Source organism: Setaria italica, chromosome IX (assembly GCF_000263155.2).
Source record: "Setaria italica strain Yugu1 chromosome IX, Setaria_italica_v2.0, whole genome shotgun sequence".
Lineage (NCBI taxonomy): Eukaryota > Viridiplantae > Streptophyta > Magnoliopsida > Poales > Poaceae > Setaria > Setaria italica.
In genome coordinates this window covers 9681257-9699888 of record NC_028458.1, presented here as the reverse complement: position 1 = coordinate 9699888, position 18632 = coordinate 9681257, and the positions used below count along the sequence as shown (strand labels likewise).

Here is an 18632-nt window from a genome sequence, read left to right as displayed (position 1 = left end):
ACAGAGGAGGTGGCGTTCTTTCTTTTTTGGCCTCCATCATCGTGTAGGTCGCTAGTAGCGAAGTGTAGGCCCAATTTCAGGAAGTTGTTGCACCGTTCCTCCTCCTTCCCTCTCTCTACCACTAAAACTCCGACAAATATAATTCCGACCTTCCTATTCTCCTCGGTTACTAAATTGAAAGTGGAGTTGTATTTGAATATAATATATGCAAATTACCATATAAAGTACAACTTCCTAAATTGTCACGTTTAGATGCCTTCGAATCAATGTGCTAATAATGGAGTTGCATCTCTCTCGTTTCTTCTATTCCAAATTTATCTGTTTGTATCTATCGTAATCAATGGATGTCGAATGCTAATTTTCTTGTTTTAAAATTCTGAATTTATATATATATACACTAGTATTTGACATGAACTTTTTGGATTAATCTAGACCATTAGATCATCGCAAAATCCAACGGCGTATATTAGTATTTGACATAAATTTTTTTGGATTAATCTAGACCATTAGATCATCATAAAATCCAAGGGCGTATATTCTTCTCTTTTTTAGATTAATGTGGTACCTTTTGGATTAATCTAGAGCATTAGATCATTATAAAATCTGACGACGTATATTCTTCTCTTTTTTAGATTAATGTAGTAATTTCTAGATTTTCTTGACGAACGTGGTGGCTTCTTTTAACACTATTGTATTAAGATAATAGATTAAATTTCTACAAGGAAAACACAAATGAAATGTTGGTGTTTGGTTTGTAAAGCTTGAGCCATATGCAGCCACATTACCACGGGGCACGTACGTGTGCCAACCTAGCCGGTGCTTGGCAAACTAATCTTAATTACGACCTCATGGAGTGGACATTTCTTGCATTCGGCCGGCATGCATGGGAGTCTGTTATTTTATAATTCAACGTTAGGCTTTGGTAAGGCATACGGCAACGGATTAGATAGGTGTGTCTATCTTATTCCAGTGTCCAATCCAATTGCGGCCCTGTATTGCAGTCAAATTTGCGCCATGCAGCACATGTTCCCCAACCCAAATGGCCATGGGATGGGAGGCGTCACAAACAAGTTGAACAAATTAAACTACGCTCCCCACTTCCCCCTCTACGTTCCCGATCCGTGCAGAGAGCGGTTCGTTATTCAACCACGTTCAACTATGCAACGAACCTAATCCACAATGTCCTTTTTCCAGGGATTGACGAACCATCAGCTGCTCAGGTCAATATTTTGGAATCGCACACATGACCCGGCTCAAAAAGTCCCATCGGCCAGTCAAAAGATTCGCCAAACCGCCATGAATCCCCCACCCGCCGCGAAGGCGCGCTCGCCGTCCCAGTTGCTCAAACTTTAGAGTCTTCGATCCCTTCAAAAGCTTCCTACCGAGTCCTGATCTGGACAACCTGCAACAAATCCAAATACAGATCGAAGTCCCCTCTCCTTACCCAGCCAGATGAGGCAATCCTCTTCAAGAAATCAAAATGTGCCCGTACGTAGTTTCCACCTTAATTGCCTAGGTCTTATGGGCAACAAAGACCGGAGATGTGGAAATAATAAAGGGATAATCCCTGTCGCATCACTTAAAAAAGGGCAATGTTCGTGATACCATTGCACGTCAATGATCCAGTCAATGCCGCATCCAAGATTTGGTAGATTCTCTAGAGGTATGTAAAGAAAATGTCCCACGCCAAGGTCCAACAAATATTATTCTCTAGCTCCTCCTCAAGTTAGACCTTGAAAAATTATTTTACGTTAAAAAACTGCATTTCCTTAACCGTTGAAAGTGCAAGAAAAAAAATGATTTCGAGAGGAGCTTATCCTGGGTATCCATAGGGTAAAATTTAAATATTTACCCAACACTGTTTTTCCCATATTAGTTTCCTAATACAGATCCTGTTCTGTTTTTATTTTCTCTTTGCCTACTTAATTTTTAGGAAATCCGAAATCGCACCTTTTTTCTAGATAAAAATCATGCACGCCGTTCTTAAAAAAGTCAATCACGTCTGCGAGTTGGCTGCTGCGAATTGAGGTGAACAGTGTAGACGGGCCATACCGTGCGGCGTCGTGCGATCTTGACCGTGAGCTTTTGGACGCTACCCCGTTCTGGTTCGTCAACAACTGCAAGTGGGCCCGGCACGGCCGGTCCGGCGTGTGCGCTTGAGCTCCCATCATCACATCATCATTGTACATGAATGTGAGTCAAGGTCAAGCGACGACAGTTCCTGTCATGGACTAATCAGCAGCAGCCATTGGAATTACGTGCACATGGGTTTTCTGGCATCCTGGCATAGTGGCATTATACGGTGTTTACTATGCAGCAATTTAAGAATGCGTCATCACAGAGTATACATGGTGTTTGGATTATCAATTAATAAGTACTCCCGTCGTTTTAGCTTTTTAAAATTTATAGATTTTGCTATACACTTAGATATACGCTATGTTCAGATGTATAGTAAAAGTTATAAATCTAGAAAAGTTAAAACGACCTACAATTTAGGAGAGAGGGAGTAGTAGTTTACGTATTACTTAGGCCTAAGTGTACATGTAATTCAATCATACATCGTCACTTTAATCTTGCCGCTAGGACTTTGATGTACACATTTGGATAAAGAAGCATGGTTTTCTTAATTATAACAGCATCGTATTCGTACACTCTTGCCCTCACTTAGTTGATTGTTGTATTTTTGAAAGCGTTATGTATAAAGCTGCGTCAAAGATGAACGTGTTCTGTTACTTACTTCATCTGTCGTAAATTATTCATAAATTTTACTATGTACCTAGGCATACCTAGACATAGTATCTATCTAGGTGCATAGCAAAATCTATAAATCTAGAAATGCTAAAACAATTTATAATTTGGAACGGAGAGAGTAGCAGTGAATAATATTCAATGACAAGCCGATAGCTGCTTTCCCTTCATTTTGCCTTTACATGACCACCAGGCACCGGCTATGAAGGGGGGAAAACAGACTAGCGCCTTTCCATGAGCTAAACATGTACCTTTTATAGACTTGGAACTTGACCCAAATTGCCCTAAAAAGAACTTGACCCAAATTAACTTTTCCAAAAGCATCAGTTATGCTGGTATAACCGATTTACAAAAGTCGCTCGGATAACTAAACTGAGCACGTTCCTCCCGTGCATCACGTGTTCAACATGCTTAAATTGCCATGCCATATTTGGTCATCTCATCATGCTTCAAAAACCTCCACAGGTCTCACGCTCACATGATCAAATCTCTAGAACCTCTTTCTCCAAAAAAAAAAAAACTCCAGAAACTCGAAATCCACACAGCTCCGATCCATAGCGCGATCACGGGCAACACATGAACACAGCACACGTACGGTTCTTATGACTTGTCCTGGGGCGGCGCGTGCAGTACGTGCCTCTGGCCGTAATTCACCGGCACGTTTTTTGATCCGATCGATCCAGATTCCATACACGCTGAGTTCGATATATCTTGGTGTGTATGCAACTTTTTCCATGGAAGAAGGATGTAATCCGTGGCTGGAAGTTGGGCACCTAGTCTCCAAGGATTGTGCCGGGAAGGTGCGAGGCGTCACCCCGGCTCCTCGCACTTGCTCAAACCATAGTCTTCCCGCGCCCGCCAAAACCATCCAATCTGGACAGAGACCGCACGTGGACGGGCGCGAACTCCACCTCCGTTCCCTCGTCGTGTCACTCACGCAGACACGCCTGCTCCCCCTATATAAATCCCGCCACCTCTCGCTATTCTCCGCAGCCGACGACCCAGTGTGCCCATGAACGGATCGCACTGAACCACTCGCACGGAGCTCTCTCTCTCTCTCTCTCTCTCTCTCTCTCTCTCTCTCTCTGCAGCACCATGGTGTGGAAGAGGATGAGCGGCGGCGGCGAGTCGCCCGCCCGGGGTGCCGGTGCCGGCGCCGACGAGGAGGAGAAGGTCCCCAGGGGGCACGTCCCCATGGTCGCCGGCGGCGAGGGGGAAGGCGAGCGCGTGCTGGTGCCGGTGAGGCTGCTCAGCGACCCTTCGGTCGCGGAGCTGCTGGACATGGCGGCGCAGCGGTACGGCTACGGCCAGCCGGGCGTGCTGCGGGTGCCCTGCGACGCGGGGCACTTCCGCCGGGTCCTCGACGGCGCCATGCACAGATAGATGAGGGACCAGCTCGGCCTGAAAACGCTGGGGATCCCCGCCCCTTGCGGCCGGCGAGCTAGCTGTACCCTGTACTGTACATTGACTTATTTTATCTGTGCCCAGATAGATGATTAGTTTGTACTTTTGCTAGATCGATCAAATTCTTTGATGAATATACGATGATGGCTTACAGATGTGTTTTTTTTTGTTTGAAAGGCTCGCGCTTATTTTCAAACGTTGATACGCCACTTTATTCTCGTTACGGCAATACTGTTGTTTTTTAGTTAGAACACCCAGGAGAATTGACTGCCATCAAACAAATTAATCAATGAGTAGAAATCAAATGTCTAAAGTGCAGATTCAAGTTTAGAAGTGGCAGCGCACATATCATTGAGCAAATACCAATTCTTTTTTATCAGTCACAGTGAATTGTATAAACCTAGATCAACTAGGCATACGAGACATATAGAAAGACTGCGTGACTCTCTGTTTCGTGGAGTGCTCGGATTTGGTCCATTTCGCCGATAACAAATCAGGTCGTTTTCAGAGCTTTCTGTTATCTGTTACTGAAATGCTCTGCACCGTTACTTGGAAGTAGGAAGCCTATACTTCTAGAATTCTCTACCTTTTCAGAAACAAGATAGCCTCAACCTTGGTTTTTCTATCAAGCGAGATAGAGTTTGGTTCAATATACTTTAGAATTCTTTGCCCAGGTGTTAATTAATTAACTTATTGTGGACGGCACGCTCGTTTCAATGATGCTGCTTCTTTCCTGTGAATACAATTTTTTTTACTATTTTCATTGGACCTTGCTTCGTTGCTGGGATATGAATTTCTACGGTGCCATCAGCCTGTTGAGTGTTGACGCTGCAGGTCTCCTCCGGCTGCTACCATGCTAGAGATACTTTTGAAATCTCCGAGACTGTAGTGCTGCCCGTTGAGATGGCCTTACCTTACCCACGTGCTACTTATATTTTTTTTTGAAAGGAACGGCAAAAGCTTTGCCGTAAATTTTATTAGAAGAGAAAAAAAGGAAAAAGGAACAAGTCTGTACAACAGGCAGTATCTCATCTACTGCCGTCCAAACTCAACAAAACAACAACTCCCAAGCAAACTAGACAACTAAATTCCCTGAAAACTGAAGAACGAAAGCAAGAAACAGTGCTACAATTCCGGTGCTTCTTTCACCAGCTTTATATTTAGTTTGACGAGGGTGATCGAACCAGCGAGATGCTCGACTAATGATTTGTTGGTCCTTGTGTAGCGAAGCTGAATTGCTGGGCGTCTTCTTTGATTAAGTACGCTACCTCTTCAGTTGATTTGGATTCATGATTAAAGACTCTCCTGTTTCTTTCCTTCCATATGTTCCACCAGAAATAGATGATGAGGCCATCGAAGGTCGGTCTCGTTTGCTTATCCAATTTTGCTCTGCATTTCTTCCACCATCCACTTACCGAGGGGGTTGAATCACTTGCTGGTAGGCCTTGCAGGCTATACCAGGTTGTAAGCTTGGACCACACTGTCTTAGTGTATGGGCAATCTTTGCAAATGTGTGTTGGTGTTTCGGCTTCAGAGTTACATAGTTTGCATTGGGGGTCATGCGGCCAGCCTCTCTTTGCCAGGTTGTTAGCTGTGAGAATCTTCTTGTGTAGCAGGATCCATGCGAAAAAACGACATTTGGGTTCGGTCTTTGCCTTCCATATCGGGCATATATTTTGTGTCTTTGTCTTGCCCTGAAATTGTATGCGATAAGCACTCTTTGTTGTGTACTCTCCTGTCTGTGTCCATCTCCATGTGATTTGGTCCTCGCCCTCTGGGTCACGTTCTAGTAACTGAATTTCTTCCCATAGATTGACATATTCACAAATTTCATCCTCGGTTGTCAGCGGGCAGACCTGCGCGATCCAGAAATTGTTTCGTAGTGCTTGTTGTACGGTGAAATTTTTTCTTCTTGATTTAATGAAAAGTGACGGTGCCAAATTTTTTGGTGCTCTCCCATCGAGCCAGCTGGAATGCCAGAAATTCGTCCTTGCTCCCTTGCCCACTTTGACTATTGTTGACGTATTGAATAGGTCTTTATCAGTTTTGTCACAAGGGATCTCTAGTCCCGCCCATGGTTTATCGTTGTTTCTCCACTGGAACCAGAGCCATCTCATTCTGAGTGCCCTTGCTAGTCTTTCGAGATCTAGGATCCCTAGCCCTCCAAGGTCTTTAGGTGTACATACCGTCGGCCAATTGATTAGACAATGTCCTCCGCTTACTTTCTCTGGTTCCTCTCCTTTCCATAGGAAGCTTCTTCTTAGTCGATCTATTTGCTTGATGAGCCATTTGTGAGTAGGAAAAACGGTCAGGTGGTAAATTGGTTGAGCTGTGAGGACACTTTTAACTAGTGTTTCACGCCCTGCTGATGATAGCAATTTTCCTTTCCATCCTGACAGTCTGGCACCGACCTTGTCAATGAGGGGCTGGATGTCCATTTTCCTTAGTTTACGTGTGTGCAATGGGAGTCCTAAATATTTTCCAGGAAAAGCCGCCACTTTGCCCGGGAAGTCCACCAAAGCCTCTGAGATTAATTCGTCATTGCAACGGATGGGGAAGATTTCTGTTTTGCTCAAGTTAACTTTTAGGCCCGAACAATTTCCAAAGGTTTGTAACAGTTGTTGCATGCGATACAGTTCTTGTCGATCTAGGTTAGCAAAAAGTGCTGCGTCGTCTGCGTAGAGTGAGCATCTCAACTTGGCTGCCCGCGGGAGGATTGGATGTATGATGTTTGTGTTTGCCGCAAGTTCTATTATCCTGTGGAGTGGATCTATGGCCAGGATGAACATCATCGGGGAAAGGGGGTCTCCTTGTCTCACTCCTCGCGCATGCCGGATTTTTTTCCCTGGAGTACCATTGAGTAGCACTCTAGAGGTTGAAGTGGCAAGTAGTATTGAGACCCAATCTCGCCATCGTTGTCCGAAACCCAGTGCCTCCAATACTTCAAGGAGAAAGGCCCAGCTCAATGAATCAAATGCTTTTGAGATATCCAACTTTATGAAGAATGCTGGCCTTTTAGCCTTGTGCAAGGCTTTGATTACACTTTGTACGTAGATAAAATTGTCGTGTATGCATCTTTTTTTGATGAAGGCGTTCTGGGAACCGGAGACAAGCTCATTTAGCCTCGGAGCCAGTCTGTCCGCTAGCAGTTTAGTTATGATTTTGGCGAGGCTGTTGATAAGACTAATTGGCCGAAAATCAGATAGGTTGGTGGCGTCCTCTTTTTTAGGCAGTAGCACAATGTTGGCTTCATTGATAAGGTCTAAACGTCGTGTTCGTAAGGAGTGGAAGGCCTGGAGTGCCGCGACTAGGTCCGCGCCTATGATGGGCCAGCATTTCTTATAAAATAGGCCGATGAAACCGTCCGGTCCTGGTGATTTCTCTGTCGGTAAGTGCTTGATCACATTTTTTATCTCATCCTCTTCAAAAGGATCTTCAAGTTCATTTAGATTATGTGGTTGGTATCCCAAATTGGTCCAGTTTAGACTCAACGTTCGTTCTTGCGCTTCCCCAATTAGGCTCGTGAAGTGTTCATACACTGCTTCTTCTTTTTGCTGATGATTAGTAGTTGGGCCCAGATTGGTATTTAACATGGGGATGTGTAGTCTTCTCTTCCTGTTATTTGCGTGTAACATGAACAATCTGGTGCATGCATCTCCTTTTCTTATCCATGTCAGTCTGGAGTGTTGTCGTGCCCTAGCTCTTTGGATGGCCGCCAGTCCATCTGATTTTGCCTTTAGATATTTACGGAATTCAAGCTCCGCTAGTGTCAATTGTCGTTGTTCCTGTGCGGCGTCCAGGAGGAGGAGAGCCTCCTTTGCTATGGCTAATCGTAATGCTAGATTGCCCAGGTTTTGCCTTTTCCATAGCTTAAGTGCTTTTGATGCTCGGATGAGCTTAACATGCATTCGCAGAATGGCGTCCTGCGTGTTGACTGACTGATTCCAAACCCCCTGAATTATTTCCATGAATCCTGGCATGGACACCCAAAATGATTCAAATCGGAAACCAGTGTAGTGTTGCCGTGCCACGTCCCCTGTTAAAAATAATGGGCAATGATCTGATCCCATGGTCGGTAGAGCTTGCAGGTCGGAGTTTGGAAAGAGGGTATGCCATTCTGGTGTTCCGAAGAATCGGTCGATTCTGGTAAATGTTGGCGAATCTTGTTCGTTGCTCCACGTATATCTTCTGCCCCGTAGGTCTAATTCCATGAGTTGGTTTATGTCAAGAACTTGCTTGAATCTTCTCATGAGCCCTCTATTTAGTCTACCGTTGTTTTTGTCTTCGGCCTTGTATATCAAGTTGAAGTCTCCCACTATTAGCCAACGTTCAGGGACTTGGTCTTTTAGATTCTTTAATTCATCTAGGAAGTTCAATTTTTCCTGGTCGCTCTGTGGTCCGTAAACCCCCGTGATCTTCCAGGACGTATTGTCCGCTTTCATGGTAATGGTCGCGGATAGTGTGTATGTCGTAGTGAGGGTGTCATGTAGACGGAAGTGCCTATCCGCTGCTGCTAGGATGATGCCACCCCTTGTGTCGTTGGCTGGTAGGGCGACAAAATTTTTTGCAAAATCTTGTCCCAGCGTCTCATTGATAAGGCGTGTTGTCCAATGGGCTATTTTAGTTTCTTGAAGACAAATGATTGTTGCCCCTGATGAGATGATCGTATTGCGCACACTCGCTCTACGTGCGGCCGCGTTTAATCCTCTGACATTCCAACATAGTATGTTACAGTCTTTTTGCGACATAACAATGATTATCAACTTGCACAGCTTGAGTTGTTAAAGGGATTGTGCCGATGGGGCTAGGCGTAAAGGCCTGATACAAACCCACGATGGGGCTAGACGCAAAGGTCGGATACAAAGCCAGGCACCAACAAATCACCGTCGCGGGCAACTTGACGAGCTTCATGGACGTCGACTCTGGGCCCGTCGTGACCCAAAAACCGCTGAAGCCGCAGGACCCCATTAAAATTACACACCGAGGGAAGTTCTGAGTTTTCAATTTAAACATGCTAATAAAAATATAACGACTAAGAGACTGGGAGGTCGAGACTGGGAGGCGATGGTCATGCCTCCATTGTCTCTACAGGCACCGGTGTCACCTTGCCTTTCTTCTTGCTCCTAGGCTTGTTTCCTTGCTCCACCAGAGTCTGGATCGCAGCCATCTTCATGCTTGTCAAAGGCTTCGGGAGATGCTGCGTAAAATTATCAAAGTCAGGTTTATCTTGGTGCGGTGCTTTTGGTGATAATTCCCCCAATTTGCTAATCAGAATACTCTGTGCAAGCTGAATGCTATCTTTGCCTGAGTGTAGCTTAGCTTTGTCTGCTAGGCGTGAGCTCTTCCTGTGGCTAGGAGCTGGAATGTTTCCATGGCTTTCTTGCTGGATGGGATTTACTCTCGGTGGTGTGTGCAAAATGGGAGCAACTGGTACATGTGAGATGAAATTAAGGAAGCTGGTCATGTCGTCCACCTGGTCTGTCTCCCTATCAGCTAGCACATTTTCAGAGTTATTTGATCTGTTTGTGGAGGTGGAGGCGTCTGCTCTGCTTGGTTCCTGGGTTTGCACTCTCACAGTATTAGCCACTTGTAATGTGTGTTCAGGAGGTTCAGTGGTAGCGACTTCAGGCGAATTGGATGTAGTGGCAGTGCTGAATGTCAGGTTTGTGTTTACTTCAGTAGGTTCTAGGATCGTTGGAGATGGCTGTGTAGGAGACTCAAGAGTTTGGGCTTGATTTTCTAATTGAATTATCTTATCCCACAAACATAATTCATGACTTGCAGTGGAAAGTTCAGTTGTAGGATTGTGCACCTCAAATGGCTTGAAGCGGAGTGTGCTGCTGTCAGTGTTGGTGCCGCCAACTGGGGATGGGACTGGAGTCCAACCTGGCGCCTCCAGCATATCCAGGATGCGCCGCTCCTTGGATGGGAACCCTGCATAACAGTGAGTGATGAGCATTTCTTCTCTCATTGGATCACTCCTTTCCATTCCTTCCTCTGCTCTGTCCTGGGGGATAAGGGCCTCATCTGTGTAGCACTGGATAGGGAGATGCAAGGACTCACCCAAGATCTGTACCATTGGGTTGGCGAAGGTGACACTCTTGAGGGGGCCCTTCTTCTTGTGCCATGTCAGGTTGCTGCTGTCCGGTGGCCCAACCCTGCTACGGTGGCCGGTGTAGTCGTGGTTGCTGTCGCGGTAGCGGTTGGAGCTATAGCAGTCGTCCACTGTCCCCCGACAGCGCGTCATTCTCCCCCAGGCGGAGTTGCTGCGGTGGCGACGCACGCCACGCTGGAAGTTGTCATCGTAGTCGTCTCTGTCGTGTCGTGGTCGGTAGTCCCGTCCTGTGCGGTCGTCGTGGCCCTGGCCGCTGCGCCGTTCTCCGAGGGAGTCAGCTGCCCCGTAGTTCCAGAGGAACTCCCGGCGTGGCTTCCTGTAGTGTCCGCCGCCTCCACCCCTCCCGTGGAGGAAGGAGAGGTCCTCCACCACATCCAGATGAATGTGCAGCTTGTAATTGTAGGCCCCTTTGAAGCCCCTGGGTGGGTCAAGGTGCATCTCGACGAGGTTGCGGGGGACGTCAATGGGTTGCTGCTCCCTGTCAGGATCAGTAACGGTTAGCAAAACCTTCTTGGGTATCTTACTTGGGTTGGATGACCATGCCCACAGGTCATATGTCCTTGTGCGTTCCTGGCGGCGTGACTGTTCCTCGACGAAGTGGATGGCACAGTGTTGGCCGATGACTTGGGCCGCCACCGCCTCGGACCAGGCATGGACCGGCATGCCCTCAATACGCAGGCGGACTCTGTACTCCAGCTTGCTTTCCACCGCGTTTCGGCCTTCAGACCATGGCTCGAAGTTGAACACCCGTCCTCTGTTGCGGATGCCACGGTGATGGAGGACGCGGTTGTATGCTCTACAGTCGGAGAAGAACACCAGGTACTGCTCGGGGAAGTGCTTGACGACGCGCACCTCATGACGGTTGATGTGGAGCTGCTCTTCGAGGGCTTCGACGACGTGGTGTGTTCCGGTGTCGTGGCTGTTGCCATTGAGCCAACAGACCGCCGACCTACCCACCAACACCTCCCTCCTGCGCTTGATTGATCCGGTTGCCGTGACCGCGCAGAAGGCCTGGTCCGGGCGAGCACGCGGGTCTCCTGGGTACGCCGCCATGGGGGTGGACTCCCCCTTTGCTGCTTGGAGGTAAGAACGGTCGGCCGTGCGAGTGGCCTGGCCGGCCTGGGTTGAACGAGGAGGAGTGTGGCTGTGCTGCTGTTGCTCTGGTGAGGGTTGCTTATATCGATTTCTTCGGGATGGGCAGGAGAGGGCTTGGTGCCCTGGCTTCAAACATCTCCAGCATTTAGCTTGGTAGTTGCAGTGTGCTACTCTGTGCTGTGTGGAATAGCAATTAAGGCATTTGCCTTTGACGTGCTCCCTGTACTTCTTCCTTCGTTCTTCCTGGCCCGGTTGGTGGTGTTTTGAATCTTCTCTTGAATGTGTTCCAATCTTTCTCCACCAGTAGGGTGCTTTGACAATCTGGAAGCCGTGTTCTTCCAGCTGTGCCTCTGGCTGCCAGTGACGCTCTGTTCGCCTGGGACACTCTTGTTGGGAAGGTCGCTTGGATCGTTCTTGGTAATAGGAAGATTGCCTGCCTTGTGCCCCTGATACTCTCGAGCATTCACCACTCTGGAACTTCCAATTGCCTGTGGTATTACTCCTTTCTCTCGCTGCTAGCTGAATTGAATGTTGCCTCGGTCTTGCTTCAGCTACCTGCCCTTTCCCCTTCTCTGAACTGATGGACTGCTTCATCTCTCTACCCATAACTCGCGTACCTTGGGGAGTCTGTGCCGTGGTGACGTCCGCTGGTGGATTCTGCGGGATCTCCCTACTGGCGAGCCGTTGGAGGAGATCCTTCACCAGGGGGTCTTCATCTGGCCCATCAAGTCTCACCCCTGGTCTTGTCAGAGTGATGTCCGCCTGTAGGCGCAGATCTTGGGCGAGATCCGGAAGAATGCTGTCCTCCGGCCTTGCTTGATGATCTTGGGAAGGAGCATCCTCATCTTGATGGCGGGCCGCCGCTGGTGTCAGCTCCTGCACACCGGTGTCCTCGACTGGTCCTTGATACCTTGCTTGCTCTTGGCATGACTCGATCTCGGTCCTCCTCGGTTCTTCCGCTACAAAGGTTGGGTGGATTTGTAGATCGTCGCCAGGCGCATCCTGATCTGTGGTGGATTTGGTGTGGTTGTTGGCCGGGATGGTGGATTTGGGCGGCGAGTGGGTTTCTGGTGGGTGGTCGCCATGGGAGTCGCCTCTCATGCTGTTGGACGGGTGCACGCACCAACGATTTCTTTAATGTTTGCGTTCCCTTCCTCCCATTGTTTGGTGTTATATTAGCAGTAACAAACAAATATCATTTTTTTTAGTTTCAACAACAAACATCTGTTGAGAGTTGAGACCCCTATCTCTGTTGCTAGCTTCGTCATCTCTCCCCATGTGGTATTACCTATCAATCCGTATATATGACCATCAAACCATTTCTCAGAAAAAGAAATTTAGAGCTTCCTTTGTAGAAAATCTCTCTTCGTTTTCGGAAGCATTGCACCCACTTTGCAGGAATCAGTGTCCCAGGAAATTTAAATCACATTTCCAGGCCTCCCCGGTCACTGTAATTCTAGGATGATGGATCCGGTTGCCGTGAATCCCACATACAGATCTGTCCTTTTCTTCCTTGTTGCAAAGTCTTGGCTCATTATAGTGGCGCAAGGTCTTCAACTACTAATAAGAAAAAGGTGAAACGTTTTTCAAGTCTATAGACTTTTCCATCCAGTGCAAGTTGGTATACTCGCTTGGAGAAAGATTAGCCAGAAGAGGAATGTTTTCCCAACCTTGGGCCAGCGGCAGCCATCAACCTCGCACTCTGCCGTCGTTTGTGGCATCCCTTTTTGACCCAGTAGTTGAACCTCACGTGCTGCATCTTCTTCAACAAGTTGTAGCCTCTGTTTAGATTCTTCGTCCTTCCTTCGATCAGTTGTAATAACCTCGTTCTTCCGACGGCCCCGGTGTTACTTTGCGCGGAAACTGAACAGCGAGTCCCTAGAGATCGATGCAGACAAATCGATTGTTCAAACACAATGGTTGTGCTTGTGCCAACATAAATTCCCCTGGGCCTTGTATCGAATGGTAGGCTTCAAGATAATATGGATATGAAAAACCAATTTGAAATTCTGTTACGTACCACCTCTGATTCGAACCCCAGTCGATTCGAAACGGTTCCCGTACGGTCGCATTTGTAACATAATTGGGCTGGCCTTCTGCTGCACGGCCTTTTGCTGCTAGGCCCGCGCGCATGCGTCTGGCCGTGTGGCGAATCCCGGTGGCGGCTGCAGCAATTTGGGCCGCCAACAACTCACGCGCGAATCGGGCCAGCGCCTAAAAGCCTTAAAAGCGCCCGGGGGGACCAAAGCATGAATCTTGCGGCACGATGGTGGAATAATACGAGTATGTTGTTGCGGCAAACTCACGTCACGTCGCAAAGTCTCGTGCACGCATTTCGCAAACGTTTTACGCCCAGACCTTGAATCCCCTCGGCCTGGGCGCCTGGAGCTGAAAACGCCTGTGCCAATCCCCAACCAAGCCAAACCTGCAGCTACGCAGGCAAACACGACCATCTCCGTCCCGGGACGCTGAGTGCGTGCGTTCAGGTATGAACCAGAACCGAGCCGGGCGCACGAACGCCGTAAAGATGGCGCAATCAAGCGAGGCCGCAGGTACATTGATGGCAAGCACGGGGGGATATGCCCGGGCCGGGCCGTACGGCGCGAGCAAACGGTAACTCCAGTACGTTTCGTGCTGATTTGGTTCACGCGTGCAGCCCGCGCACGCTGCTGCGCAATTAACAGCTGCTCAAGCTGAGAACGGATCGCATTCACGCCGCTCACAAGGTCGGATCGTAGCCTCCGACGATGACGAGCCTTCTCATCAAGGGCAAGGCGGCTGCAGCTGCGGCCGCGGCGTCAACTCCCCGTCCGGCATTAGAAGGCGGCAGCAAAGCCGAGCACCGACCATATCATTGCGCCCCGCTGCCGCGACCGACGAGCCGACGACACGGCTACGCGGTGCCTGCGCAATCAATGCGCGCGCCCGTGGATCGGACGGCGACGCCAACCCTTCAAACTCGCAAATTGCAACAAGCAGCAGGAGTAGCTCTGATCAATTGTGGTAGGATTGATTGCTTCTACAGGAACAGGAGTATCACCATTCATGTTCTATCGGCCATAAATTCCCTAAAACAGAATCGGGAGGGGGGGCGCGGATGCATTTCCGGGAGAAGAAACGGACTGGGAGCCAAAAAAGAGGCGCCTCCCCTGTACTAGCTGTACCCCACCACCAGGTCCTTGGATCATCGCGGCATTATACGGGTCGATTAACACCGAGGCTAACTTTACGACGTACTTCGTAGGAGGATGGCGTCCGATCATCGACCTATGTAAGGGCTACGGGGGCTAGGTGCCGAGGAAGCCGACGTTGAGGTCGATCCGCGGCTTCTTGCTCGCGGCGGGCGCCGCCGGCGCTGGCACGTGGGACTCGCACCGGGGGCACCGCGGGTCGCTCCGGGAGATGAGCACGTACAGGAAGCACCTGGGGCACGCCGCCGCCACCATCCCGCCGCCGCCGCCGCCGGACGGGGAGTCGCAGCCGTCGCCCTGCTCCACGGCGCCGCCGCTGCTATCGCCGCCGCCGCCCCGGCGCTTCACGGAGGACGTCGTCACCGACGATGACGACGGGGACGCGCCGGCGCCGCTGTGCTGCTGCTGCTGTGGATGCTGGTGCTGGTGCCTCCCGCGCTCGAACCGCTCCAGGGCCGTCTTCACCTTCTCGATCGTGCACACGCTGTGGTACGTCGTGGTGGCGCCGCCGCAGGCGGCGGAGGAGGGGGCCGGGGCGGGCGCCGGCGCCGTCGTCACGGCGCAGGGCTTCGTGGCCGCCGCGGCCACCGGGAACAGGTTCAGGTCCCTCGGTGTGGACGGGCACGCGTGCTTCGGCAGGGACAGCTTCCCGGGCTGCACGCGGGGAGACAAGAGGTTAGCTTTAGCTGCACGTTCGCCACTGATTCTCAGCAGGCACAAATAAAATGGTTGCATGCAAATCTTAAGCTAATGCACCTAGTGATGCTAGTACTTATTCTAAACGACTCCTGCAAAATAATGAACATAAAAGTGCAACATGTGCAAGTACAGATATAAGTTTTCAAGTGCAACATGTGTTTCGGGAAACATAGATTGTGAATTCTTCTCGTTTGATGTCAGTAGTCAGCATTTGTTATTGAGCAGAATTTAGTGGGGGCTTTCTAAGATTCTAGTGGAGCAACTGTTCCATGTAAAATTCAGGCTCCAATCACAACGGGGCAAACAATTTGGACTTGTACAACAAGCGAGTTTTAAAATCGAACTTGGAACTTTATCCTGATAAGCAAGCGTGTCGAAGGCCTTGGACTAGACTTTTCCACGCTACCTCTTCCGATCGGAAACCATGAACCAAAAGAAGCGAAAAAATAGGATTTTTATTCCGTGTCCAAGTGGTCTCTTTCAACGAAATTTGCCACAAGAAACCCAGAGCCGATCAGCTGCCTTTCGCTCAAATTTCTTGCTTGCTCCTCACATAATCGACGCCAAAAGAAGGCAATCTGCGCAAACGGAGCCATCCAAAGGCAAAAGACGCCGAGAGCACGGACGGGGAACGAGGAAGAACAGGGGAGCTTACCACTGCATCATGCCTCGCGGCGGTGGCGTCCCTGGCGTCGTCCGCGGCGGCGCACCCGCCGAGGAAGTCCCTGGTGACGAGCTCCGCCGGCCGGCCGCCGTTGGCTCCCCGCGCCATGAACCCCACCGCCTCGGCCGCCATCTTCTCTCCTCTTCTTGTTCCTTCCTGCTACCGCAGCATGCAGCAGGGGGCAAAAGGCAAGGCCTCTCGACCGATCACGCCGTCGCAGCTGTTGTTGAACACCACGGACACGGAGCTACCCCAGCTCAGACGAGCAAGTGAACAGCAGAGACGACGAGGAGGAGCAGGGGGGAACGAGAGCAGGGGAGGGAGGAGGAAGGATGCTCTGCCTCTACTTCTGGAGGAGGGAGGGTGTGGTGTGGCGGCGAGGCGAGCAGGGCAGGGGTGAGGAGGAGGAGAGGGGAATGATAAAGGGTCGGGTCGGGTCGGGTCGGGGTTTGGAGGCATCGGGGGGCACGTATGGGCGCGCCATTAATTAAGGTGTTGGAAAGGCAAGGCATGAGGACAAGATGGGCAATGAATGCGAGCGGGGTAGGCCGGGGAGGGCCGCATTGATGGCAGATGGCGCCCGCTGTGTGATGGGGATGGACCAGCCTACGACGCCACCACTCGCTGCTCCTACTCCCCCCGCCCGCCTAGTACTCTCATCGTCGCCGTCCCGTGTACGCGTAGCGGAGCGGCGCCGGGAACGGGAGGAGCCGTGTCGAACTGGTCGTACAGCGCGCCTACTAGTAGTAGCAGTTGCGCGTTCGCGTGGGGATCACGCGGGACCCACGCCCCCCCGAGATCTTCTTTGGGATCGGTAAACAATGGGCACCCAGTAACCTGAAGATTATTCTAGCACAGGAGAATGAAGGGAGTTCATTATGCTAAAAGCTCGTACGGAAAATTGTCCCAAGCAGCCTAATAAGGTTTACCAGGGGGTAAATTTTGAGCTAGTATCACTCCCGATGCACGGTGTTTACCAGCGGGTAGTGTGGCTGATAATAGGTGTGCTAATTTGGCATTCATAATAGTTACACCGACCCATTTAATTGATAGTGCTACTCCGTCCATGAATTATACGATGTTTAGGATAAATTAATTGGTTAAAAATGCAGTGTAACTAAATTAGACATCGTGTAGTATTTGAGACCAGATGATAGGTGCCTCAGGTGGTATTGGTGAGGCAAGAGCAGGAATGCGTCTTGAGTTTCATCATGACGAAACGTGATGCGATACCACAGCACGGCGCCATTTTGCTTGCAGGAAATAAATTTTGAAAGTTTGACGTGATTGATCCCCGGCGTAGTACTCCCCAAGTCGCAATAAATACGCAGCAGCAGCAGCACCACCTCTGCAGGCGCAGACCGTTGAACTGCCCCCGCCCTGCCACCTTCACGAAAAACCGGTCCCAAATTAAAACCCCACTGACGGACGCCAGCGTGATCGATCGATCAAACAGCAAGCCCCCCGGCCCGGGCGCGCGTAGTAGGAGATGGAGCGTGACGGGCGGGCGACGCAGGCAGGCAGACGCCGCCCCCATCGTACCCAGCGGGCGCAGTGGCGAACTCATAAAGGCGCGTGCCGGTACGTGGCAGGCGGCGGCCGTGGCGAAGATGAGACGGGATGGTCACGGGCGGGGGTGGAGGCCGGCCTCACCTCACCTCGTCATGGGGATCATTCATCAGATGGAGGCAGGGCCCAGGGCAGCACGGCCAAACGAGAATTAAAACGGGCGCAGCCACAGCCAGCAGCGGCGTTAATGCGGACGGGGCCGGGTCAGAGCTTTCGATTCAATGGCGCTGGGCCCGGCCGGAGGGGGGCGCTCGCTTGCGTCTCCGCAAAGCGAAATCACGCAATCATGGTCGCTGCGGGGTGGGCCTGGGGCTCGTGGCAAATTTGGTTTGTGGGGGACCCAAAAAACTGGTAAAAAAATGATCAGAGCATGCTGCTGCGTCGAGGCTATCTATGCCAGTCCGTAGCACTGGCGGATATCTATCAATCAGGTAGGCTAGCAGGCTCCAGCTCGGGTTGTCAACGCGGGCGACTGAGATCTCCAAGTTGTTACCCCATCAATGCAGTGTGTGAAAAGTGAAAACAGTAGCGTGGTGGGTTACGGAACGCCGAGCACGACGACTCGTTACCTTACCGTCGCGTGCGGATTCTCGTTTTCCATCATCGACCGGGCCGCTTGTGGCGTCCGGTTTACGTGACGCGCACGTGCTGTGTACAGCGCTCAGGAGAAGGATCCATCACCACCTGATTTACACTACGTACAGAAGTCTCATTACCAACGTAAACCTTCTCACTTCTGTAGACCTTCTCGCGATATAAGAGAGGTACCGTACGACGTACGTTACGTAAGCACTTGCCGCGCCAAAATACGCACTCCACCGGTCGCGACTCGAAACGTGGAGGTGGCGCGCGCTAACGCCCCGTACCCGTGGTAACTCTGACCGCGTACCGAGGGGGGCCGCGCGGCCGGCCGGTCCGGCCGAATGCCACGAACCAGCGGCTGCCCGGACGGACGGCCGCCGTTGTCCAGCCAGCGTACTACCGTGGGGCCCCGCGGTGGCATGAAATGTGCGTGGATACGTCGATGGCCTCCGTGTTCGCTACATTCTTTTCTCTTGGAAGATGGGACGGAACGGTGTAACAGTATGGCCGGTTCATGACCTGATCATCGTGAAAACTACGGAGACGGTGGTTAGTGCGCCATAAA

General features: G+C 50.5%; 2 protein-coding genes across 2 annotated transcripts; one reads left to right on the top strand and one right to left on the bottom strand.

Annotated features, from left to right (window-relative positions):
* The first annotated feature begins 3753 nt into the window (after nucleotides 1–3753).
* LOC101752559 (auxin-responsive protein SAUR71) lies at nucleotides 3754–4307 on the top strand. Its single transcript, XM_004982185.3, has one exon. It carries the CDS (start codon nucleotides 3844–3846, stop codon nucleotides 4129–4131), a length of 288 nt encoding a protein of 95 aa, XP_004982242.1. The 5' UTR covers nucleotides 3754–3843; the 3' UTR covers nucleotides 4132–4307.
* A 10040-nt stretch (nucleotides 4308–14347) lies between these two features.
* LOC101786702 lies at nucleotides 14348–16375 on the bottom strand. Its single transcript, XM_004982184.3, has 2 exons — nucleotides 15908–16375; nucleotides 14348–15207 (listed from the first exon to the last, which is right to left on the bottom strand). Exons 1-2 carry the CDS (start codon nucleotides 16046–16048, stop codon nucleotides 14650–14652), a joined length of 699 nt encoding a protein of 232 aa, XP_004982241.1. The 5' UTR covers nucleotides 16049–16375; the 3' UTR covers nucleotides 14348–14649.
* Nucleotides 16376–18632: the final 2257 nt, after the last annotated feature.

Excerpts from the sequence above, each read along its gene's own strand:
- LOC101752559 (XM_004982185.3), top strand. The coding sequence starts at position 3,844 with ATGGTGTGGAAGAGGATGAGCGGCGGCGGCGAGTCGCCCGCCCGGGGT.
- LOC101786702 (XM_004982184.3), bottom strand. The coding sequence starts at position 16,048 with ATGGCGGCCGAGGCGGTGGGGTTCATGGCGCGGGGAGCCAACGGCGGC. Across the intron at positions 15,208-15,907 it reads CCGCGAGGCATGATGCAGTG|CCCGGGAAGCTGTCCCTGCC; the intron begins GTAAGCTCCCCT and ends CCCCGCGTGCAG.